The 25,587-nt window shown below is 37.9% G+C and overlaps 1 protein-coding gene across 2 annotated transcripts in view; it reads right to left on the bottom strand.

The window, feature by feature from the left end:
- LOC149156867 (putative pre-mRNA-splicing factor ATP-dependent RNA helicase DEAH4) overlaps positions 1–25,587 on the bottom strand; it is a 418,919-nt gene that overhangs the window by 290,021 nt on the left and 103,311 nt on the right. For both annotated transcript variants that reach the window (XM_089438720.1, XM_089438721.1), the window contains exon 7: positions 424–515. In XM_089438720.1, the coding sequence (XP_089294846.1) occupies positions 424–515 (92 nt within the window). The remainder of the gene's footprint in view (positions 1–423; positions 516–25,587) is intronic.

Below are 25,587 nucleotides of genomic sequence, written 5' to 3'. Positions count from 1 at the left end.
TTTAGTAATATTTCTTAAGCCTCTTGTCATGAGCAGTTTCTAAATCTTCTCCCGTGGTCTACTAGCAACAAGGTTTGCTACTTGAGCGGAGAGAATTGTTTCCGGAGGACAGGGAATCATTGAGGGAGACCACTGCCCTCCAAAGAGAGCTTCAAGAGTGGGAGCGTGAGTGTGGGGGTGCTTCCCTGCTACTATGGGTTAAACATTCCCAAAATGAATCAAACTTTTCTAGCAGAGGATCACACATTCAAGTCTCACCATATTCAGATGTTTTTCAAAAGCATGTTCAACCGGGTCATGTTATTTAGAAAGAGGCTGGCCCTTGATCGTCATAACAATATCTAACAGAGTGCACAAGACATATTCAATAATAAAAATGTGTTCCTAAACTCAGAAAAAGAAGGAGATTTTTTTTCTACTTACACAACACCATCTACAGTAAGGGATGTTTCTGCAATGTTAGTTGCAACAATAATGCGTCTACAATTTGGAGGTGCTGGCGTAAACACTCGAACCTGTTTATTGGCAGCAAGCATCCAACTGATCCATGTTAGCATACACCTGTTTATTGGCAGCAATCAAACCACTGATCCATGATAGCATTGACTAGCTAGGCAGCAACATTATAAACCTTTAACCCATGGTAAATTACAGTCCTCAAGAATGTAATAATTTAATTATATTCTTGTATTTTCACACATGTAATCAGATCTATCGTCCATAACAGCATCCACACAATATTCCACTATGTAGACACAAATACATAAACCATTATACTATTTTTAGTAGAAATCTCGAAGAAATGTTGTAAATTTTACTGTGAGAAACAAAACTGTACTAGTGCAAGTTATTTATTACAGTAAATGGTACTTTAATCAGTTCATCCGCAACAGGAGTAAGGCCACAATATCACATTGTGTTCCAGCAATTAAAGATAAATCAGCACATGAATATTTTCACTTTCATTTCTCCAAAATTAAAAGTTAGAACATTATTTACAAAATGTTAAATTTGGCAACTAGGGCCAAACATCACTTTGGACAGCTCTTATGAGGCAGCTGATATTTTTCTTGGATTCCTCTTTCCGAGAGGTGTAGGATTGATCTAAAGATCATCCCATTCTGACATGTACAAATGAAGTTATGAATTTATTTTGATTATGGACAAATTGTCAAGGTCGGCCAGCTATCAAATTAGCCTCCTCCAGCCTTCAACGTTGCATATAAATACAAGGTGCCTCCTCCTCATTTTGGCATCTCATCTCATTCATCTTTCTCTCTAACATCTTGATTAGGTACGGATTTCTAGGCCTCTCTCTCTCTCCACACGTGCGAAAGGAAGACTGTCTTTTCTAGTTGCTGTGTTGACCAGATTTGACCAAAATTTCAGGAAGCTGAAATTTCAGGAGGCTGACTTTGACCAGCGTTGACCCTGTTTGACTTTGGTTTTGTGAGGGAGACTTCTGTTTGGGCAGGCTGCTGTTCTGGGCACAAAAACCGAGGCAGTTTGACCCCTGCGTTGACCAGTGTTGACTGCCCTAATTCAGGTTGCTGCATTGACTTTTGTTGACCAGATTTGACTGGTTATTTTCGGACTGTTTTGGGCTGCATTATCTTGCTGTTGGAGGCCGAGTTGACCAAGGTTGACCGAGCTGTTTTGGAGGTCAATTTCAGCCCTGTTGACCAGCGTTGACTTTCTGGTTAGGGCTTTTTGTTTCTGCTGTTTTGACTGATCAGTTTGGGCAAGTGAATATTGTAAATTGACCTCTCTCTCTCTGCTGAATTTTTGAAGAATTATAAGAAGAATTGATCAAGGATTTCCCCACATTGGGGTTTGTCCCTGGCTGGTGCCATATCTTGTGTCCTCTTGTGTTGGCTTGTCTTCTACTGTTATTGTTTATGTTCTATCTGCATTTTACTATCATGTTGATGTGATTGCTATATTGGATATGATATTGGGCTAATAAAGAAAATTGAAGTAAAATTGCTCTAAGCATAGAACATACCATTGTTATCCTAAAATTAACATAGCATTCAACCACCGAATATAGTTTTTTTGCAAGTACAAGGGAAGGAAGTTTCTTTCTGTTAAAAATCCTTGTCTATTCAAAACTGAGCTTGCTAACATATTAATCCTTCATTAGAACTCCTACAGTACAGTTGTTAACAGAGAATATTTTGCTAGATCATTTTTGTTGGAGAATGTAACTATTTTCGGTCTTCATAATTGTCATTTGACTCATGTTATGTTGTAATTCTTATGTATCTATCAAATGAAGAAAGAAAAATATGTAAATATCAAAAGAATATTATTTTTGTAAAGCATGGGTTTCATGCTCAAGTTATTTGTCACTAGGTCAAGCATTCATTTAATGCTCCTAGGGTTTACATGAGTCAAAGTGTCCTTGTCATATTGTAAAGGACCAATTCAGGCATTTGTATCAAGAAAAGAAAAATTATTTTTAATATAGAAGTGTCTAGAAGGCTCCCAAGACCAAGTCAGCCAGCCTATGTGAAGTCGGCCTAGAGAGGGCTAATGGAGCCTCTTGGAAGGCTGTATAGAGATGGAACCTCAACCTGTTGTAACACACATCAAGCACACATCTTTCAGATTCGGTCTGCAAATGGAATAGACATGCAAAGATCCAAGAAGGCAAGAAGAAGTCTAGTGAAGAAGAAGAAAAGCCCTAGAAAGTTCAGATCTCTGAAATTCTGCTTGGAACAGCTCACACGTGCAAGAGGCCTACGGTTGCTGGGCATGCAACAGGTCCGAAATTGCAGGAAGGTGTTGCAGACTTAGTTGCTTCACTGTCATTGGAGATCTGGTTTTGCATTGCAGAAAAAAAACTTGCATGGATGACTTGGTTCTTGGTGATAGTCTCGGGTCTGGGTTTTGGTCTTGGAAGTCTCCTTTGAATTGATTCTATAAGAATAAAAGTTCTTCTGGGTCTTCCCCTTGGAGGGCTTTTGCCCAGTGTTCCACGGGGACACGTCCCCCAGGGTTGGGTGCGCGCACCCCACGCACCCGGGACGGGGAGTCTCTTGGGGGTGCGTTTCCCCACGCACCCTTTTTGGGGAGTCTTGGGGAGACGCAAGGGGGTGCGTTTCCCCAGTGTGGGAGTCTAGACTCCCCACGACTCCCCAAAAAGGGTGCTTCTGGGCGTCCCCCTTTAGTGTGGGAGTCTAGACTCCCCAAAAAGGGTGCTTCTGGGCGTCCCCCTTCAGTGTGGGAGTCCAGACTTCCCAAAAAGGGTGTGCCTGGGCGTCCCCCTTTAAATTTGTCTAATAAGACTTAAAAATAAAAAAATAAAAAATAAAAAATTCAAAAATCAAAACCATTAATTTTTTTTTTAACTAAAATTAAAACTAAATAACTAAAACTTAAAAGTCTGAAAAAAAAATTAAAATTAAAACTAAATAACTAAAACTTAAAGTTAAAAGCTCACTTCATTTCAACCCAAAGTCATTTCCATTTCCACGCAATGCTGATTTGAATGAGTTATCGATCAATGTATTTGAATATTTTATTATTGATTTTTATTTTTGTTTTTCGAATCTCATGGTATGTATGAATAATAATTAATTCAATAATGAGACTTGTCACTTGAGTATGTCATATGAATGATGTATGTATTAAAATGAATGATGAGGATGGATCAATGACTCAAATTTCAATTGTCTATTTAATATTTTTATGCTTTCAATATTGAACAATGAACAATGAATATCAACTTGAATTTTATATATATATATATATATATATATATATATATATAGATATACCTCGACGACTCCCCGCACCCCCGAAATTTCCCTAAAATTTGAGGGTACTCCCACACGTCCCCCCTGTGCGTCTCCCCGCACCCGCGTCTCCCCGCACCGGAGTCTTGGTGGAACATTGCTTTTGCCCTGGCTTGGAGCCTATATCTTGTGTTCATCTTTGTACGGTTGTGATATTCATTGTTTTGGCATTTATTTGATGATAAGAACATCAGTATAATCAAGAAGAACATAATATAACAAATAACTGTCAAGTGAGAAGTCAAAATAAAAATATGCCCTAATGCTGCCCTAATCGATTCTCCAACAATTTTCCCTATAATACACAAACACAAACGATAACTCCAAATAGCAGAGACTACAGAGTGTATATTATTCAATATCTGAAAAGTGAGATAGAAAAGTGATATGTCTCGTGAGAGAGATGGATTTTGGTTGCAACCAACATCAAATAACTAAAAGCACATGTCTCGGTATCTAAAGTCACTTTATTTGACCACTAACTCAAAAATATTATGCTATGTAAACATTATGTACAATTAATATGTCATATGTTCACTCAATCAGCCGCCCTTAATAGTCATTTGTGAAACTGCACCAAGCTTATCACTAAATGTTACAAACTTATCTAGACTATAGTTTAGTGAAGATATTTGCAATCTGTTCCTGAGTTGCACAATCATGCAACTCCATTTCTCCCTCTTACACAAGTTGAACATAATGGCAATGGACCTCCGTATGCTTTGTTCACTATTGAAACAGTAGATTTCTTCCCAACTTTAACACATTTTGGCTTTCACAATAATCTATAATTGTAGCTTGTTCAACTTGCAAGTGAGTGAGTATTCCTCATAACCAAAATGCCTCACAACCTATATTTATTGTTGTGCTGTATATTGCTTCAGAATATATGAATGGCACAGTTTATTGTTTTTTATTCAACCAAGAAGCAACCGCTATAAAAATAGTGAAAACATTACCTGTAGTGGATTTCCTATCATCAATCAAACTAGAAAATCAGAGTATGTGAAAATTGTTGAACAGAAAACCTCCCCTCTACCATACAAGATGTCACACTCCAAAGTTACATCTACATACCTCAAAACTTTCTTGGCTGTCCAATGTTCAACCACTGGAGATGCCATAAATCTAGAAATAGCACTGAATGCAAAACCCATATTCAAACTTCTTGTTGTAAGATATATCAAGATCTCCAAAAATTGTTTGATTACCAACTCATTAGCCAGTTTTGAATCAGTGTTGGTTGATAACTTCAGCCCAAATTCAAAAGGTGTAGAAATTACCTTGCAATCTGCGATACAAAACCTCTCCAACAAACATTTGAATACTGAGATTATCAAACAAACACACAACCATCAGTTTCTCAAAATCCCACACCCAGGAAGTAATGCATGAGGCCCTAATCCATCATGTAAAATGCTGAACACAAATCAGATTTTACCTTCTGAATTATGTCAATCTCACTACCTACAATAATAGTATCATACACATACACCACCAAGATCAATATATCATCAACGACGCTTTTGACATATAGATTTGGATAAAAGAGGTTTCTTCTAAGTGTACATCCTATAATATGCATGTCCCAACCCCTAGTGGGCAACGAACTGCCCCATCCTAAAGAGGGCAATAGCTACTATACATCGTACAAAGCAACCTCTCATTCCTTCAGCTACGTCAAATAATACAAAGAAGAATCAAGAAAAAATAAAAGGCATTTAGAGGGGTGGAAAAACAAAGGCCGAGGTAACTCATGCATCCACGATTGCTCCCTCCTCACATCTATACACCCAAGATGAGGTACTCCATCATAGCCAATCCCTTTGACCATGGCACTTGGCCATGAAGTCCTTTCCCCTTCATTCCATCATTATTCACATGGCACCTATCGATTGAAGGGTGGACCAAGGGCATGTTGCTTCCCCTTGGGGGTTGAAAACACCTAATAGGATCGTCTATTAACCACTCCTACCTAGCGAGGTTACACCATTACGTGACTAAGGCCCCAATTTTGGAAGAGAAGCCTTATATGAAGTCTTAGTTTGCCCATTTCTTTCAAGCTTGGTGCACTTAGATGCAATAAACCTAATGATAAAAGTTGCAGCACTGGATATTGTGTGTAATTGATAGGTGGTTCCATCTATAGGTCTAGGCAACTTGACTGGGGTCCAGGTCCTCCAGAGGGACTGTCTAAACCCACAGTTGATATTTTGAGAGCCATGGGAATCCGGACAGTTGTAGAGCAACATTTGTATCCATGGGCACCATTAGCACCCACAGAGTTCCTACATTTTTCCCTATATCATTTATGGGATGATGCACCTGGACCATCATGTCCCAAATTAACTTCGCAATATTACAAGATCAGGCAGTTGATCCAAGGCCTAGATGAGGTTTGTCTCATACCTTGAGACATGGGAAGGCTAGCACCATCTTCAATACCCTCAACGTTGGAGCATCAGGCATATTCACCACATGGAGACCCATGAGACCCATTTTGTGCCCCAAAGCCAAAACTAGGGTCCATAGGATGATTGTGAAAAAGATGTAGAGACCAGCCCCTAGAGGCCAATTTTAGAAGGCATCTACACTTGTTTTGGCACACATTGCACTCAAAATTTTCCTAGAAGAGGCCTATGTTAGCATGACATCAGCCTTCTAGCTATTCCATCTCACACGTGGCATATTATTGATATATCTCACAAGCTACTAGGTCGGCTTGTGACCTAGACTTATACTTGCCCATTATTATATGTTTAGAGGGGCTTGTAGGCTAGTACGGCATTCTAATGCCTTGTATCAATTTAGAATTTGTCATTTGAACTTCTCATCACCACACCTTTGTATTTTCGACCTCGTTATAGGAAATTGGACTTGTTCTCTTGTGGATGAATTGGAAATTTTCGATACATTTTGATATCTGGAGCTAATCTTGGATATTTTTTGGAGCTATTCTTTGGTCTAATGGATGGAATCTTGCATGTTATCTTGTATGTGGACTTGATTGTTGAATATTAATTTATTAATGTCTAATGTATGGAATAATTGATTCTAGGTCATGCTAAATTGTGCCCTAATTTGTTGAAGATTAATTAAATTGCTATTTAGATTAATACTGCAAGCATTACTCATACATAATATGTAATGAATTGTCCTAGGGGTGAACTCCTAGAAGCTCTCCCATGAAAATCCATTTTTCCATTGCATAGTTACCTATGGGCAACAAATTTCGGACTCCTTGGAAACAATTTTCGCTAATCTATTCTCTCAAGGGACAAGGGACTGGTCCAATTAAATTGGTGATCATTTACCTCTCTTATCCATTTTCTCTCTCCTTTAAATTTTGGCCCCTTTAAGTCTAAGGTAGTAAACTAGGGCTTGGTGTGAATCCATAGGCAAGGTGAGTTTTGGGGATTGGAAAGCCTAAACATCAAGAGGATAGTGTTTTCCACAAAATCTATCCTTTTGGTGGGCATCCACTTCAATTTCATCCACAAACTCTCTTGCCCTAGTTGTTTGCCTGAAGAAGGAAACCCAGTTTTATTTTCCTTCAACTTGGGGGTTTCTTTGAAGGTTTCATGAGCCTTGGCCTTGCTAATATACATTGTTGGAAACCTTTTCTCCTAGCCTATATCATTGGTTACTTCAACACTCAACCCCTCAATCAAACCATAGGTCTCATGCCTCATCAGATAGACTTCTACAGAGAAAGTGAATTGCCTCCCATTGGAACCTTGAACCAAAAATTGTCTTTCTTGCAAAAATCCCCATTGTATCACCTTATATCCTATTGACCACTCAAATGTCAACTACCCTATAGCAGAGTACACTTCAAAGCAGTCATAATTTTTTTGAGATTTCATTATCATCATGCAACTTCTAGTCTATTCATGTAATCCAAATTATGTAGCCCTGGGGGGCATTATGTAAAAATGATTCTAGTATGTCTATAAAGCCATGTAAAACATCTAGGTAAGCCTATGATTTTTACCATAGAGTTTCACTCTAGGGAGTTTTTTTACCTCCGCCAATTATTTATGTTTTTAAACATTTATAATTGGTAGAGTTTTCTCCCAAGCATGCCCCAAAGATAGAGTGGGGCTCGATGGTGAGGTCTTAGGTGAGTCTTAGTGTATAGAGTCTATGTAAATTAACATACTAGATCATTTGTAAAGTGTCGAGGAATTTGGTTGAGTCTAGAGGTCATATTTTTATTGTCAAAATTCCCCATCTGAAATGGGATTTTTATGTAATATTTCATGTAAAGATGTAAAAAGTGTTATCTATGGAGGTTTTAAGCGGTGTGAGTACACAAAACTATACCTCAACTCCTAAACTTTCTATCTCGATTCTATACACACTTTGATGGTGGAAAAATATGTCTTAACCCATCTAGAGTCATTTATTTTAATTTATGGCAAAATAATTAGTCAAAAATGGTCAAAAAAATAAAATGAGAGAAAATAAAATTTTCTCCGAGTGGAAAAATAATTAAAAAGGGAATGTACACTTTCCAAAAAAGGGATCAAATTTAAGGATGAGAAAAGCCTCATTTCCAAGGCAGAAAAGACCCACAAAAAATTCATTTGGCCAAAAGGAAAATAATTTCTCATGGGAAATCAAATTTTTTGGTCTAGGCGGTTATTTTGAATGAGGAAATTTCAAGAAAAATATTTTTGAAGATATTCCAGTGGTCCAAAACCACTCCAAGGTCAAACATTGGTCCATCTAGCACATCAATCAAGGAAGTCGAATTTTTCTATGGATCTGTGCAGCAGTGATCAAGGGTTTGAATTATTTTGAAGAGGATCAAGCCATGGATCAAGTCAAATCGTTGTTTTTTCCACTTAGGGGCTCTCACAAACTCATTGTTTTCTATATAAGGAAGCTCTAAGCTCCCCATTTGCAAGCATGAAAAATCTTGAGCTCTTGGCTAAGTGAAGTTCTGCTACTTTTGTAATATTTTTTCCGAGCAATAAAATGAAGTCTTTGGGGAAAAGCTATGGTGTTATTCTTCAGTCTATGTCACAAGGTTCATCAAACTTTAACCTTTAGGTTCGAATTTTGGCGAACCTTAAAAAAATTTTGAGGTTCATCGAACCTCATAGCCATTGACCAAATCTGTAGATCAAAATTCATAACTTCATGTCACAACTCAAGATTGTAATTTATCCTTGTAGTTTCCATGCCCGTGATAGCATTTTTTATGTTTACTGATGTTGATCTCTTACTATTTTATCCTATAATTCATTAGATATATATATATATATATATATATATATGGCGAACCTCATACGAACCTCATCAAAAATTCGAACTCAAACCGAACCTAATCATTGTCGAACCCAAACCATGTGACATTGTCTTCAGTTATATGGTAATATCTTTCTGAACTATTGTTAATTTTAGATAACAATGGTATGCTCTATGTTTTAACAAAATTTAATTCAATGTTCCCTAGGTAGCACAATGACAATTTCCAATTATATCCAGTAGCAATCACATTAACTTAAACACACTGATAGTAAATGCAGATAGAACATAAAAACATGTGCAGAGGACAAGCCAAGACAAGAGGACACAAGATATGGCGGATGCCAGGGAAAAAACCCAATGTGGGGAAATCTTCTTATTATTCTTCAATAGTTCAGTAGAGAGAGAGAGTACAAATATCAAATTAACCTACCCAAAACAGTCCAGTCAAAATCAGCAGTCATCTGGTGAAGGCTCCATTATCTATGATTCATGACCAAGATCTACCGAAATTCCTATGGGGTGAAGAAACAAAGACTGTTGTGTACGTTCAGAATAGAAGTCCCCATAGGTCTCTAAATAATCGAACACTTGAGGAAGTCTTCACTGGGAAGAAGCCTACCATGGATCATCTCCGAATATTTGGGTGTCCAGTATATATCCACATTCCCAAGGATAAAAGGAAGAAGCTAGATCCAGCAAGCAAGAAGGGAATATTTGTGGGATATAGTAATTCATCCAAAGCTTACAGAATCTACATCAAAGAAGGACATCATATAGAAGTAAGCCGAGATGTAATATTTGATGAAAATATTGCATTCAAAAGGTCAAAAGACATTTCATCTGATTCTGATGAAGAAGATCTTCCTATATTCGAGGAAGAAGTCAACAAAGAAGAAGACAGTACTCATCAAGAAGATGAAGGTCCGAGCGAACCTGTCACTATCCCTGAAAAGAGGAAGAGACCTAATTGGTTGACCTCCACACTTCAAGAAGCTGAAGGACATCAGGCAAGTGGAAAATTTAGAGAAAGCAAGAAACCCAAAAGGTACCCTGGATATGCAGCCTACATGTCAAAATTGATAGAAGATGAGCCATCCACGTTCGAAGAAGCTTCCAAGCATCCTGAGTGGAAGTCTGCCATGAATGAGGAATACCAATCGATAATGAAGAATGGGGTTTGGGAAGTTGTTCCTAGACCGGAAAACAAATCTGTGGTAACTTCGAAATGGATTTACAAAATTAAGCATGTTGCGGATGGGAGCATAGACAAATACAAAGCAAGATTTGTGGCTAGGGGTTTCTCACAAGAAGAAGGAATTGACTATGAAGAAACCTTTGCTCCTACAGCAAGATATACAACCATTCGTTCATTGATTTCTCTAGCTGCATCCATGAAATGGAAAGTTCATCAAATGGACGTAAAGACTGCATTTCTGAATGGCACCATAGATGAAGAAGTCTACATTGAGCAACCTTTGGGATTCGAGGTCAAAGGTAAAGGAGACTATGTTTGCAGGTTGAAGAAGGCCCTATATGGCCTCAAGCAGGCACCTAGAGCATGGTACGCCAGGATGGACACTTATCTGCAAAGACTAGGCTTTACCAAAAGTTCGGTTGATCCCAATCTCTACATCAAAGTGGTAAAAGATGAACCTGTCATCATCTTACTATATGTAGATGATCTTCTACTAACTGGTGTAGAAGAACGTATTCTGGAATGCAAGAACAGTTAACGACAGAATTCGATATGAAGGATCTAGGGTCCATGCACTATTATCTGGGACTGGAAGTATGGCAAGAACCCAATGAGATTTATTTGGGTCAAGGAAAGTATGTAATTGAAATTCTCAAAAGGTTTGATATGATGGAGTGCAAGCCTATGATGACTCCTATGATCACGAACCTGAGACTGTTAAGAAATTCTGAATCCAATCTGGTGGATCCCACAAGGTACAGGCAATTAATTGGATCACTGATGTACCTAGTAAATACTCGGCCAGATATATGCTTTGCAGTGAATGTTCTCAATCAGTTTCAGATGGAGCCTCGTCATGATCATTGGGTGGCAGCCAAGCATATACTGAGATACTTGCGTGGAACCATACATTACTGCCTAAAATATGAGAAAGGGAAAGATGTACTTCTGACAGGATTTACTGATTCTGATTGGGGAGGCAGCGAGAAGGATGGTAGAAGCACAACCGAAGGATGCTTCAGTCTAGGATCCTCGATGGTCTCTTGGATGAGCAGAAAGCAAGAGACAATTGCCTTAAGCAGTACTGAAGCCGAGTATGTAGCAGCATGTGAAGTCAGCCGGGAAGCGGTCTGGTTAAGGAAATTGTTATCCGACTTATTTGCAGGACCATTGGCCTCTACAACGATTCATTGTGATAATACCAGTTGTATAAGATTGTCTGAGGACCCAATGTTTCATGGGAAGACAAAGCACATAAACAACAAATATCATTATATTCAGAAGCTGGTGCAGGATGGAGTGTTGAAGCTGGAATATGTTCCCACAGATGAGCAGACTGTCGACATATTAACAAAAGCGCTTCTGAACAAGAAGCTTGTGTATTTTCGAGACAAGCTTGGTCTGGTTGATATGTCGTCCCTATTTGAGCAGGAAAGATAGACACTACATTTCTATCTTCCGAGAATGAAGAAGAAATGGAGGATTGAGTTATCATCTGGCATCCAACACTCTTTGAGGATGAGGTAGGGCATCCAAGACAAGAGTGGGCAAGAGGACCGATATTCTTGAGGGCTAGGAACCCAAGATGAGAATAGTCCTAGTAGGGCATACTTGGAGAACACCCGGGTGGGTATGACCCTAAGAGAGACAATGACAAGTGTGTCTATAAGTCATTGGTCTCGCCAACATTGTGCTCTGATTTATGATTGAAAGATAGAGCGATTAGTCAAGGCCTTGCTAAATGGAAACAATGTTGGTCGAAATGATGCTATAACAGATGGATAACCAATCTGACACTTTGCTTATGAGAACTCTTGAATTGAGAATGTCCATGTACCATGTATGAATGAATACCTCCCTAGTTAAGAGGGAGTGTTGAAAATAGTGCAACTAGGATCAATCTTCATATTTTTGCATTAATGTATTTTTGTATTTAAAGAATTATATTTGCTCTAATTAAAGAGCTCAAGACAAACTGAAGACAGTCATATATTATTTTTGTAAATGTAATGAATGTAAGTCCTTCTAGATCATCAAAGAAATACTCAAATATGTACCCACCGTTTTACTCTTGAAACCACTCAAAGGAAGGCTATGAAACCATGTCGGCTCAGCTAAATGATCAAAGGAAACGTTGGCCTAATCAAAGTTCACGTTGGCTCAATGAATGGGAAGGCAAGCCTATATATATAGGCTACGTATGGAGCCTCAACAATGCAATTCAATTCACTTCTCTCACGAAGAAGCAAGGTAGCGAAGGAGCCGCAACGTTTGAGGAAGTTTGTCCCCTCATCAAGCCTGCACTAGTCCTGGGTTAGCGTATCGCATTTCGTGATTGCGTTTGAAGGGCATATCTGGGTTAACATATCACAGTTCATGATTTTGCTTGAAGGGCAGTCCTGGGATTAGCATATCACATTTCAGGAGGAGACTGTGGATGACAGTGCAAGGGTACTGTTGACCTCTACCGGTCAACTACCCATGCAGTACACCCCCTTTTTCTTTGCAAGAAAGGGGCAGCACCTGATCAACGTGTCCGTGCCATCCAGCAGTCATCAGCAGCTTGATCAATCTAATTGTAAACCCAGTCTGCATGTATTAATTGTAAATAATCTTAGCAGATATGAGTCGTGTATGTGAATTGCCTAGGTGGACCTAACTTTCTAGTGGTAATCTACGTCCCGGAAGGTTTTTTGTCTCACCGATCCATGGATCGGCAGAGTTTTCCTTCAAACCTAACCCCAAAGCCGGGATGGATTTTGTCATTGGAATTTTAGGAGAATCCTAGTGTGTTGATCTGCTAGATTATAGTTGTGTCGCAGAACTGGGTGATTTGTGAGGGTCTATGTTAAAGGGGTTTTCTCCCTTAAGATGTAAATTGTAAAAGTCATGATGTAATGTGTCTTGAGGGTCGAAAAATGTTTTAAATCCCCTCATGAGTCCTAAGTCCTAGGTCCTAGGTGATGTTTCCGAAGGCTTAGTTCGATGATCCATTTTAAAATGAATTAAGAAATTAAAAAATGAATAAAAATAATAAACTAATAAAATAAATAAAAATTAAAAAATGAAATAAAAAAAAATAATAATAATAAAGCAAAAACCCTAACTAATAAAATAATAATATTTTAAGTGAATAAATCGACGGATGAGATCAAGAGATGTCTTGATCTTCATCAACGGTCGAGATCATTTCTACATGGATCACTCGAACTAGCCATTGGATCATTTCCTTTAAATAGGGTGCTAGGGGTCATTTCAGATCAATGGGATCTGTGAGTCTGATACTGAAGAAGCTCTCTTGTAAATCTGTTTCTGGTTAATAAAAGAAGACTTTGGGGTCCATATCTTGCTGGTGTTACTCTCTTAAAATGCTGTGAGATTGTTTTAGTTTCTGCATATTTTATTTTCAGTCATTGATAATAGCTTTTTTTTTAAGAGTATTGTGAGCACAGGTATCTTGTTCACTTGCTAGGGTTTGGGTGTTGTTAGGGTTTCTGAAGTAATGGCAGGTATCTCCATTACTCTCTGAGATCTAGCAGCATTTTTGCCCTCTTTACTGATGGTTGTTTTGAGCTGCGCAGAAAGCATTTTCTGAAGGAATTTTGTGGGCGTTCGGGGAAGTTCTCGGCTGAACCAGCCAACTCCCGCAAGCATTTTTTGCTGAGCCCAGTTGGATTTGATCCTGGGTCTATCATTCGGTTTATTTTTTCTAATCTGCATGAGAGATTTTCTGAAGTTCTTCATAGTGAAAATCTGAAATCTTTATTTCTTTAAAATATTGTCGTGCTTATTGCTGAATCTGGCTGTTAAGGGGCCAAAAATCTGTACATTAATCAGCTGTTCTAGGGTTTCAAATTTTTTAATTAGAGTTTTATTTTCTTTTCATTGCAGTTGCCCAGGATCGGCCCACAGGCAATTCCTTCAAAATTTTTGATGCAAGCTTCATTGTTAAATCTAAATGCAATAAATTTTTATGTGTATACAGCCTGCTCAGCGAGCAGATCCGAGTCTGACTTCCCTTCACGCGGAAAAACAGCAGATATTCACTCTAGCGTCCGTGGATATTTCAAACTGAAATAGCAGTGTGCCTCAAAACTACTCACGTGTCTCCCTCACCGCCGGCTGCACACGCTCAAAAGTAGCATGAAAATTTTAGCAGTCGAAAAACTCACGAGTGCGATTTCTGGGCTCTGGTTACAAAGCACAAAATCTGTCCAAGAAATCAGATATCGCGTGCCAGACTCGCCACAGTGCTCAGGTTTTCATTACGTGACTATGCTGAGAACGAATTCATAGAGTGCTGAGAGCGTAAGGGTTAAGTCGATTTCAATCCAAATCGAATTTTTTCAACGCTGGATTGCTCAGCGCCGTGCGTGGAGGTTGCCGCCGTCACCTATCTTCTCTCTGTCCGCCATCGAAAATTTCAGCCGACTAGCAAACATTCGATTTTATGCAAGCCAGTCAATCTTCATTCGTGCTGACGGTAATGTGCTCAACTGTTTCGATTTCTGTCATTTACGCCATCGGGCCAGGTAAAAGTATTGTGCACAGGTGAGCTATGTATTGTCTCTTTTCCGTTTGCGTAGGAGGGTCACGATTTCACTGTTTTGACAGCGTTCAGCTATTCCGGATTTAACGTCGATGAAACCTGATCATTCACCTGGGTTTTCAGTTTCGATAGGGTCCTTTTTTTTATTCGTAAGAATTAAATTCATTGTTTTTGGAACTATTTCATTTTATATGGTTAGCGTATTATATCGCTAGGGTAGTATAGAGCGTAAGCGGAGGTTTTATATAAAAAAGCAAAAGGGTTGTGGGTTTCCGTAGGTCAGCGTAGTTTTTTCAGGTTTAGATTTAGGTTTGTTTTATAAATTTTGATACATATGAAAATAAAAATGCGTTTGCCGTTTTCATGTTTAACGTAGATTTTAAATTAGTTTTTTTTTTTAAATGTTAGATTTTTTTTTAAAGTTTCATTTTTAAAACATAAAAAAAAAGAGAAGGTTAACGTAGATTGTAATTTGGATTTCAATTTAATTTGTAGTTTTGTATAGTTTATTTTATGTTTTAGATTTATGTTTTAGACATTTAGTTTTAGAATAGATTTTAAATTTTAAATTTTTAGATTTTAAATTTTCATTTTTATAATATTGAAAAATTAAAAAAAAAATTGAAAAAAGATTTAAAAAAATTTTTGAAAAAATATTAAAATTTTGTGGAAAATTAGTTTTGCCAGTTTCAGTGGTTTTTCATGTTATATCTTTCATGCTGAGATCTGATTTTTTTCAAGTCGAGATGTGAATATGATATCTAGTTGATGGTTTAGGATTCTCGTGGTGGTTTAAAGCATTTATCTTTTCGAAACTTTCAGTTGCTGGATATCGTTTTGGTTATTCTTAAAGCATTGTGTTTTAGATGATGCCTTTGATGACAAATGATTGTTGTTCACGGTTTACTTTTCTACATCATCTAACAAGTAATCGTTTTAATAACAATCTCTTAAGGCACTGGTCTGCTAAATTAATCAAATCCATCGAGTCCTTTTTATATCGTATCTCGTGTCTCCCAACCAACTGGTCGACAATTGGTCTCATCATCTCACAGGGACTACCCCCCTTAGCCGCGGGAGACAGGCTTAAACAGAGGGATCGGGGATCAGAGTGACAGCCCCCGGTCTGAGCGTTGTCGTGTCAATCTGCGCGACAACATTTTTTGGCGCCGTTGCCGGGGATAGAGTTTTTTTGTCCTTGGTGTTTCAACGACTTTTTATCATTCATCGTGCATCTTTCTATCATTCATTTGAGCCGGCAACGCCAACATTTTTTGGCGCCGTTGCCGGGGATAGAGTTTTTCTGTTCCTGGAGGTTTCATCGACATTCACCTTCTCATCTTTCTCATCTCTCATTTTGAGCTGGCAAATTCAACCTTTTGGGTTATCATTTGGATCTTTTATTGCTTTATTTTTCGCCATATCAGTAGCATCTCTTCGGTTTGTTTCTTGTTTGGGTGGCGACTCCACTTTCTCATTTTCCCAGACAAGAAGCTTTCCTCATATCTGCTTGTGGTTACTTTTTGGATCCTAGAATCAGATTCATTGTTCAAGTGGCGACTCCACTTCTTTCATCTCTTAATTTTCTTGAGCAGAAATCTCTTTCTATCATCCATTTGATCCCTTACTGTTCATCATGGATTATTCATGTAAACCATGTCATTTTACTGATAATCTCCATGATCTTCCGAAAGAGGCCATTTCTAAATTATTGAAGTTCTCGGGTGGTGATTCGGTCATTGTTAGACAGCATTTAAACATGTTTACTTGTGTAATGATCTTATATTGTAGATTTCCTCAATATAATCATGAAGATTTCAAGATGCGTCTATTTGTCCATTCTTTAGAGGGTGATGCCTTGAATTGGTTTAATAATTTTCCTAATGATTTTTTCACTTCTTTACAAGACATTTTCAATGCTTTTAAAGATAGATATGATAGTCCAAACAGCTTGCCTTCTACCTCTAAAATTGTGCAAACGAAAGAAAGTAATCTTGTAAAAAATCCAGCTGTTGAAGAAAGTTTTCAAGATCAGAATGTGTCATCAACCGGAAATATTGCAGATCATCATAGTGGAAAATCAGGGACAAATAATAGTGAAAGGGAAGAACAAAAGCAAATTATACAAGATCTAATGATGCTGGTAAGAAATATGGAAAGCAATCAAACTAGTCTTATCAATGATGTTAAAACTTTATGCACCCACCTGGAAAAACGTAATAGGGAGTTGGAGGTCACACAAAATCAGCATGCTAAGGAAATTGAGGCCATGAAAATTAAATATGAAACAGAAATTAGAAGCATGCAAAGCAAGATGTCAGTCTTAGAGGAAAATATGGTGACCATGAAAGCTGATCATGATAGGGAAATTGACTCTATGACGTTCAATCATAACAATCAGTTGGCTGACATGCAAGCGAATCATAAAGAAGAAATAAATTTCATGCAGCATTGCTTGATGGACATAAAGGAAAAGAATGATAAAGTAATAAAACACATGCAAGAACACCATGCCATACAAATCAGTGCTATAAGAGATGAATGCTCTAGTCAGATGGATGCCATTAGAATACAAGTTCAAAAGATTCAACAATGGTCAGATGATAAGAGAAACCAGGAGCCTTCTCATTTGCCGCAACAAGTTCCATCTTATTATGAGGAGGTCATTAGGTGGTTAATTGAAGGTGATCTAGATAAGCTTAAAAACGATAAAAATTAGATGCAAGACACAAAAAGACTTAGCATGCATATCTTACACACTTCATCTGATAGTTTTGAAACAAAAAGTACCAGATCATCAGTAATTCAACCTGCCAGAAAGAAAAAGCGCAAAAGAAAGAAAATAAGAAGAAGATTTGACGCATCAGACGGCCGTGAGCAGCTTGATTTTCGGATAGGAAAAAGTCCTACCATATGCAAAATTGGACATGGCACATCCGACAAGCAGCCGACAGATTTGCCTGAAAGCAGGCAAATGCTCAGTATGCACTATATTGAAGACATCTGATACCATGGGGCATCTTTTGTATAGTATTTCTAACCCTACTCCTTGTTTTTTCCGCATTTTTATTTCTGTTTTAGGATTAGATTTGCTTTTCTAGATTAGTTAATAAATGAAGAGCTTTTTATCTTTCTTGTGCTTAATGTATATGATGATTTTTGGATGGACGCTACTTATTTTTGTGTTGTATGGATGCAGATTCTGGATTCTCACATTCCTGCAAGCAGCAACGTGTCCCCAAGTAGAGCCAGATGTTGACCTCTACCGGTCAACTACCCATGCAGTACACCCCCTTTTTCTTTGCAAGAAAGGGGCAGCACCTGATCAGAGTGTCCGTGCCATCCAGCAGTCATCAGCAGCTTGATCAATCTAATTGTAAACGCAGTCTGCATGTATTAATTGTAAATAATCTTAGCAGATATGAGTCGTGTATGTGAATTGCCTAGGTGGACCTAACTTTCTAGTGGTAATCTACGTCCCGGAAGGTTTTTTGTCTCACCGATCCATGGATCGGCAGAGTTTTCCTTCAAACCTGACCCCAAAGCCGGGATGGATTTTATCATTGGAATTTTAGGAGAATCCTAGTGTGTTGATCTGCTAGATTATAGTTGTGTCGCAGAACTGGGTGATTTGTGAGGGTCTATGTTAAAGGGGTTTTCTCCCTTAAGATGTAAATTGTAAAAGTCATGATGTAATGTGTCCTGAGGGTCGAAAAATGTTTTAAATCCCCTCATGAGTCCTAAGTCCTAGGTCCTAGGTGATGTTTCCGAAGGCTTAGTTCGATGATCCATTTTAAAATGAGTTAAGAAATTAAAAAATGAATAAAAATAATAAAATAAATAAAAATTAAAAAATGAAATAAATAAAAATTAATAAAAATTAAAAAAAATAATAATAATAAAGCAAAAACCCTAACTAATAAAATAATAATATTTTAAGTGAATAAATCGACGGATGAGATCAAGAGATGTCTTGACCTTCATCAACGGTCGAGATCATTTCTACATGGATCACTCGAACTAGCCATTGGATCATTTCCTTTAAATAGGGTGCTAGGGGTCATTTCAGATCAATGGGATCCGTGAGTCTGATACTGAAGAAGCTCTCTTGTAAATCTGTTTCTGGTTAATAAAAGAAGACTTTGGGGTCCATATCTTGCTGGTGTTACTCTCTTAAAATGCTGTGAGATTGTTTTAGTTTCTGCATATTTTATTTTCAGTCATTGATAATAGCTTTTTTTTTAAGAGTATTGTGAGCACAGGTATCTTGTTCACTTGCTAGGGTTTGGGTTTTGTTAGGGTTTCTGAAGTAATGGCAGGTATCTCCATTACTCTCTGAGATCTACCAGCATTTTTGCCCTCTTTACTGATGGTTGTTTTGAGCTGTGCAGAAAGCATTTTCTGAAGGAATTTTGTGGGCGTTCGGGGAAGTTCTCGGCTGAACCAGCCAACTCCCGCAAGCATTTTTTGCTGAGCCCAATTGGATTTGATCCTGGGTCTATCATTCGGTTTATTTTTTCTAATCTGCATGAGAGATTTTCTGAAGTTCTTCACAGTGAAAATCTGAAATCTTTATTTCTTTAAAATATTGTCGTGCTTATTGTTGAATCTGGCTGTTAAGGGGCCAAAAATCTGTACATTAATCAGCTGTTCTAGGGTTTCAAATTTTTTAATTAGGGTTTTATTTTCTTTTCATTGCAGTTGCCCAGGATCGGCCCACAGGCAATTCCTTCAAAATTTTTGATGCAGGCTTCATTGTTAAATCTAAATGCAATAAATTTTTATGTGTATACAGCCTGCTCAGCCAGCAGATCCGAGTCCGACTTCCCTTCACGCGGAAAAACAGCAGATATTCACTCCAGCGTCCGTGGATATTTCAAACTGAAATAGCAGTGTGCCTCAAAACTACTGACGTGTCTCCCTCACCGCCGGCTGCACACTCTCAAAAGTAGCACGAAAATTTTATCAGTCGAAAAATTCACGAGTGCGATTTCTGGGCTCTGGTTACAAAGCACAAAATCTGTCCAAGAAATCAGATATCGCATGCCAGACTCGCCACAGTGCTCAGGTTTTCATTACGTGACTATGCTGAGAACGAATTCATAGAGTGCTAAGAGCGTAAGGGTTAAGTCGATTTCAATCCAAATCGAATTTTTTCAAACGCTGGATTGCTCAACGTCGTGCGTGGAGGTTGCCGCCGTCACCTATCTTCTCTCTGTCCGCCCTCGAAAATTTCAGCCGACTAGCAAACATTCGATTTTATGCAAGCCAGTCAATCTTCATTCGTGCTGACGGTAATGTGTTCAACTGTTTCGATTTCTGTCATTTACGCCATCGGGCCAGGTAAAAGTATTGTGCACAAGTGAGCTATGTATTGTCTCTTTTCCGTTTGCGTAGGAGGGTCACGATTTCACTGTTTTGACAGCGTTCAGCTATTCCGGATTTAACGTCGATGAAACCTGATCATTCACCTGGGTTTTCAGTTTCGATAGGGTCCTCTTTTTTTTCGTAAGAATTAAATTCATTGTTTTTGGAACTATTTCATTTTATATGGTTAGCGTATTATATAGCTAGGGTAGTATAGAGCGTAAGCGTAGGTTTTATATAAAAAAGCAAAAGGGTTGTGGGTTTCCGTAGGTCAGCGTAGTTTTTTCAGGTTTAGATTTAGGTTTGTTTTATAAATTTTGATACATATGAAAATAAAAATGCGTTTGCCGTTTTCATGTTTAACGTAGATTTTAAATTAGTTTTTTTTTTAAATGTTAGATTTTTTTTTAAAGTTTCATTTTTAAAACATAAAAAAAAGAGAAGGTTAACGTAGATTGTAATTTGGATTTCAATTTAATTTGTAGTTTTGTATAGTTTATTTTATGTTTTAGACATTTAGTTTTAGAATAGATTTTAAATTTTAAATTTTTAGATTTTAAATTTTCATTTTTATAATATTGAAAAAAATAAAAAATAAAATAAATAAAAAAAATTGAAAAAAGATTTATAAATTTTTTTGAAAAAATATTAAAATTTTGTGGAAAATTAGTTTTGCCAGTTTCAATGGTTTTTCATGTTATATCTTTCATGCTGAGATCTAATTTTTTTCAAGTCGAGATGTGAATATGATATCTAGTTAATGGTTTAGGATTCTCGTGGTGGTTTAAAGCATTTATCTTTTCGAAACTTTCAGTTGTTGGATATCGTTTTGGTTATTCTTAAAGCATTGTGTTTTAGCTGATGCCTTTGATGACAAATGATTGCTGTTCACGGTTTATTTTTCTACATCATCTAACAAGTAATCGTTTTAATAACAATCTCTTAAGGCACTGGTCTGCTAAATTAATCAAATCCATCGAGTCCTTTTTATATCGTATCTCGTGTCTCCCAACCAGCTGGTCGACAGTTGGTCTCATCATCTCACAGGGACTACCCCCCTTAGCCGCGGGAGACAGGCTTAAACGGAGGGATCGGGGATCAGAGTGACAGCCCTCGGTCTGAGCGTTGTCGTGTCAATCTGCGCGACAACAGGTACCATAAGACTAAACGAGCCCTAACTCCATCCACGTATGCATATACGCTCTGAATTCTAGGGCACCCTCCTTCGCTGTGGTGACAGTCAACTGGATTATCTTGTGGAAGTCGTGCACATCAGCCATTTTCATAACTGTGACAACGTATGATATATATAAATATATATATATGGAGCAAGAGTAGATCGAGGCTAGGAGAGCCTATCCGAGCTGATTTGGTACAAACTGATATAATTCTTCAATTGCAGAACTGAACAATGCTACTAGGTACATATTCTGAGGTATTGTCATTTGATGTTGAAGGCATTTCAAGGTCAAGTTTTGGGTCATGTAATTTCTCAATAAAGATTCCATAAGAAAGAGTTCAAGGGTTTTTCCTCTCAAGTTTTGGAGAGGTTTTTTCCCTAGCATGGTGCCAATATTTGTGTACTTGTGCATGATTGATTTTCTTATTTTGATAGTTGGTTGATGATAATGATGCATAGTAATAATATCGATCAAATCTAAAGAAAAATAATATCTCAATCAGTTATCTAGGAAAGAGAAATATAACAATTGCATTGCCCTTAAATTTCTCAACAGAAATCACTAAAGTTCTTAGAAGTATACTCTTCTCCATTATCTGACCTCAAAACCTTTATCTTCTTCCCTGTCAAGTTCTCTACCTGAGCCTTGAACTCTTGGAATCTACTGAAAACCCCATCCTTGGTCTTCATGAAGTAGATCCATGACTTCCTAAAGAAATCATCAATGAACGTCACATAGTGCAAGAAGCCACCCAAAGATGGTATTGTCATCTGTCTACATGCATCTAAATGTACTAGATTCAAAATCCCCATGGACCTACTATCACTGCTCGATAAGGATCCCTTAGCATTCTTGCCAAATGCACAATCCCTACAAACACCATCATGCTCTACCTGGAGCTCTGGAAGACCTATAACCATCCTCCCCAATGCTAGCAAAGCCCTATAATGCAAGGGGGCAAATCATCAATGCCATAAATCACATAAACTGATTCTCAGGCCCTTAGGCCATACAAGAACCTGACCATCTACAAAATCAACTTTGTATCCTCTTTCCTCCTATGCAAAAATAGAGAGCAAGTTCTTCTTCAATCTTGGCACAAATAATACATCTCTCATTTGTAGAGAATCTCTAAACTCTAGCTGAAACGATGCTATCCCAACTCCTTTCATTACATACTTGGCATTATTGCCAAGCACCACCTGCAATGCTAAATCCTTCTTTGTCAAATTAGTGAGAGAATCTCATGAACCTGTCATGTGTCTAAAAGCACACCCAACCTGTGTTCTCTGAGACTAGGCACCATCTTGACAAGAGATCTAGAATCTATACTAGTTGTTGAATACTGAAATCTAAGGTTGGTCAAAGGTTGATCTTCAACAAAGCTCTGATACCATCTTGAAATTCCATCGCATGTGTAATAGAATACAACTTTTTGATCTAATAATCACTTATTAATGATTTTCAAACAGTGTTTTTCATGCAATTCATATCATTGAATAATTACACAGAAATCTCAATTGCAAATGCAACAGAAACAATAAAGATCATAGAAAGACACACATGCACAATACATGTTTGATCTTATAGATACACTTGGAAGTCACCATTGACTTCCCCTCTAGTCTCGAAACTATCTCCCACACATCATTCTTAATGATGGATTGATACTCCTCCATCATCGCATCCTCCCAAACCTACTAGTCTATTGCCTCCTCATAACTAGAAGGTTCAAAATCAATGATTTGGCTCATCAATGCCATATAACTCAAGAACCTATGTGGTCATTTGCTCTCCTTGAAAGTACCACTAGGAACTACATGCCTTTTTGCATCCTGCAAAGTGTCACGAAGCCATGTCGGCCTCTTCCTAGTCACTACAACATCTCTAGGGCAGGTCTACTAACTATACTAGCTCTACTCACTCCTCCTGATAGTCTGAAGGATGATCAACAAGACTAGAGGGATCTATACCCACACCCTTCAGAGCCTCGTTTTCCTCACTATCAATCTCCATATGAGACTCTCTAGACCTCCAGAAGACTTCCTCCTCATCAAAGGTAGTGTTGACCACTACGTGTCAACTCCCCATAGCAAGTACACCCCCTTTTCTTCGCAAAAGGGATAGCGCTTGATTCACATGTCCATGCCATTCGACAGTCATCGTCGACTTGATCATACTATGTTGTAAACCCAGTCTGCATGTGTGAATTGTAAATAATCTTAGCAGATATGAGTCATGTATGCAAATTGCCTAAGTGGACCTAATTTTCTAGTGATCATCTACGTTCCAGAAGGTTTTTTGTCTCACCGATCCATGATCGGCAGAGTTTTCCTTCAGCCTAACCCCAAAGCAGGAATGAATTTTGTCATTAGAATCTTAGAGGAATCCTAGTGTGTTAATCTGCTAGATTATAGTTGTGTCGCAGAACTGGGTGGTTTATGAGGGTCTATGTCAAATGGGTTTTCCCCCTTGAGATATAAAGTTGTAAAAGTCATGATGTAAAGTGTCTTGAGGGTTAGAAAATGTTTTAATCCCCTCATAAGTCCTAAGTCCTAGGTCCTAGGTGATTTTTCCAAAGGCTAAGTTCGAGGATCCATTAAAAAATAAATTAAAAAATAAATAAATAAAATAAATAAATAATAAAATAAATAATAATAAAATTAAAAAAGTAAAAAATAAATAATAAAATAAAATAAAAACTTAGAAATAATAAAAGAATAATATTTTTGAGTAAATAAATGCAGAATTTCAATTTTTAATGCATTAAAAAATTCGACGGATGAGATTAAGAGATATCTTGATCCTCATCGACGGTCGAGATCATTTTGACGTGGATCACTCGAACTAGCTGTTGGGATTTTTCCTTTAAATAGGGTGCTAGGGGTCATTTGAGATCATTCGATCTGTGAGTCTTGTGCTGAAGAAAGCTCTCTTGTAAACTAATAAAGAAAGACTTTGGGGTTGAAATCTTGCTGGTGTTACTCTCCTGAAGTGTTGTGAGCTGTTTTATTTCCTGCATATTTTTTTATTTTTCAACCATTAGTAATAGCTTGATGTAGAGTATTGTTGAAAACAGGTATCTTGTTCACTTACTAGTATTTGAATGGTAATAAGATTTCTGAAATAATGGCAGGTATCTCCATTGTATCTGGAATCTAGTATTGTTTTTTTCCCCTCTTTATTGATGGTTGAGTGAGCTGTGCAAGAAACCCTTATTGAGAAGATCAGTGGGCGTTTGGGGAAGTTCTCGGCTGAACCAGCCAACTCCCGCAAGCATTCTCTTGCAGAGCCCAGCCAGTTTCGATCCTGGGTTTATCATTTAAGTTTGTTTTTTTGAATTGCATGAGAGATTTCTGAAGTTTTTCATAGTAAATCTGGAATTTTGATAATATCACTGTTGATTATTGATAAATCTGGCTGTTTAAGAGTCGAAAAATTGTAAATGTTGTAAATTTGTAGCTGGTTAGTAGGGTTTTATTTTCAATCCTTGCATATATTTTCTGGGTTTTTGTTTTCCCATTGCAGGTTGCAGGCACAGGCTTTGAGAATTTTTCAGGGTTTCATCAGGCAATCTCAAGCAGTCTGCCATCTGGGGTTTCATTTTTGCAGGGATATTCTCCAAAAAAAAAAAAAAAATTCAAATTCTCTGGAGAAATTCGAGGGTCTGTTCAAGCCATCAGTGTGTTGTTCCTGGCGCTTCATTTCGCAGGAAAAAATTCGAGACTTTTTTTTTCAGGTGTGCGTTGGTCTCAGGCCCAGAAAGTGAAAAGAAAAAATACATATATATACAAGGGAGAAGCCCACATACATTCCAGCCTGCAAAATCTGTCTGCTATCAACGCATCTTTTTCCTTATATGCTCTTCTCGTTGCTTGTGGCTCTCAATTTTTGCACCCTTCTTCACTGAGCCTTCACACTATGCCTTTGTTTTCTTCAAATCTTACAATGCTCCTACCTCCGCCTGATCCCCAGTTCCCCTCGCTTATCTTCTTGACGCATTCCCTTGTCTGTAGCAGCCAGCGTCCAACGTTGCCCAGCCACGCATGCTTCATTTCTCACCCTTGCTCACGCTGATTCTCTCTCTCACTGTTACAAATCCTCTGATTGTTGCCCATTGCTACCTTCCTACAACCTCCCTCGCGTTGCTCCAGTTTCTGTTATCCATCTGTTGCTGAAGAATTCATCCTACAAACACACAACTGCAAATCGACTCCACCTGCGTTTTCCTTCTGG

The sequence above is a fragment of the Pinus tabuliformis genome, chromosome 9 (genome assembly GCF_031772625.1).
Source record: "Pinus tabuliformis cultivar Carrire ecotype Pingquan chromosome 9, CPIR1, whole genome shotgun sequence".
Lineage (NCBI taxonomy): Eukaryota > Viridiplantae > Streptophyta > Pinopsida > Pinales > Pinaceae > Pinus > Pinus tabuliformis.
This window is presented reverse-complemented; position numbering and strand designations above follow the sequence as displayed.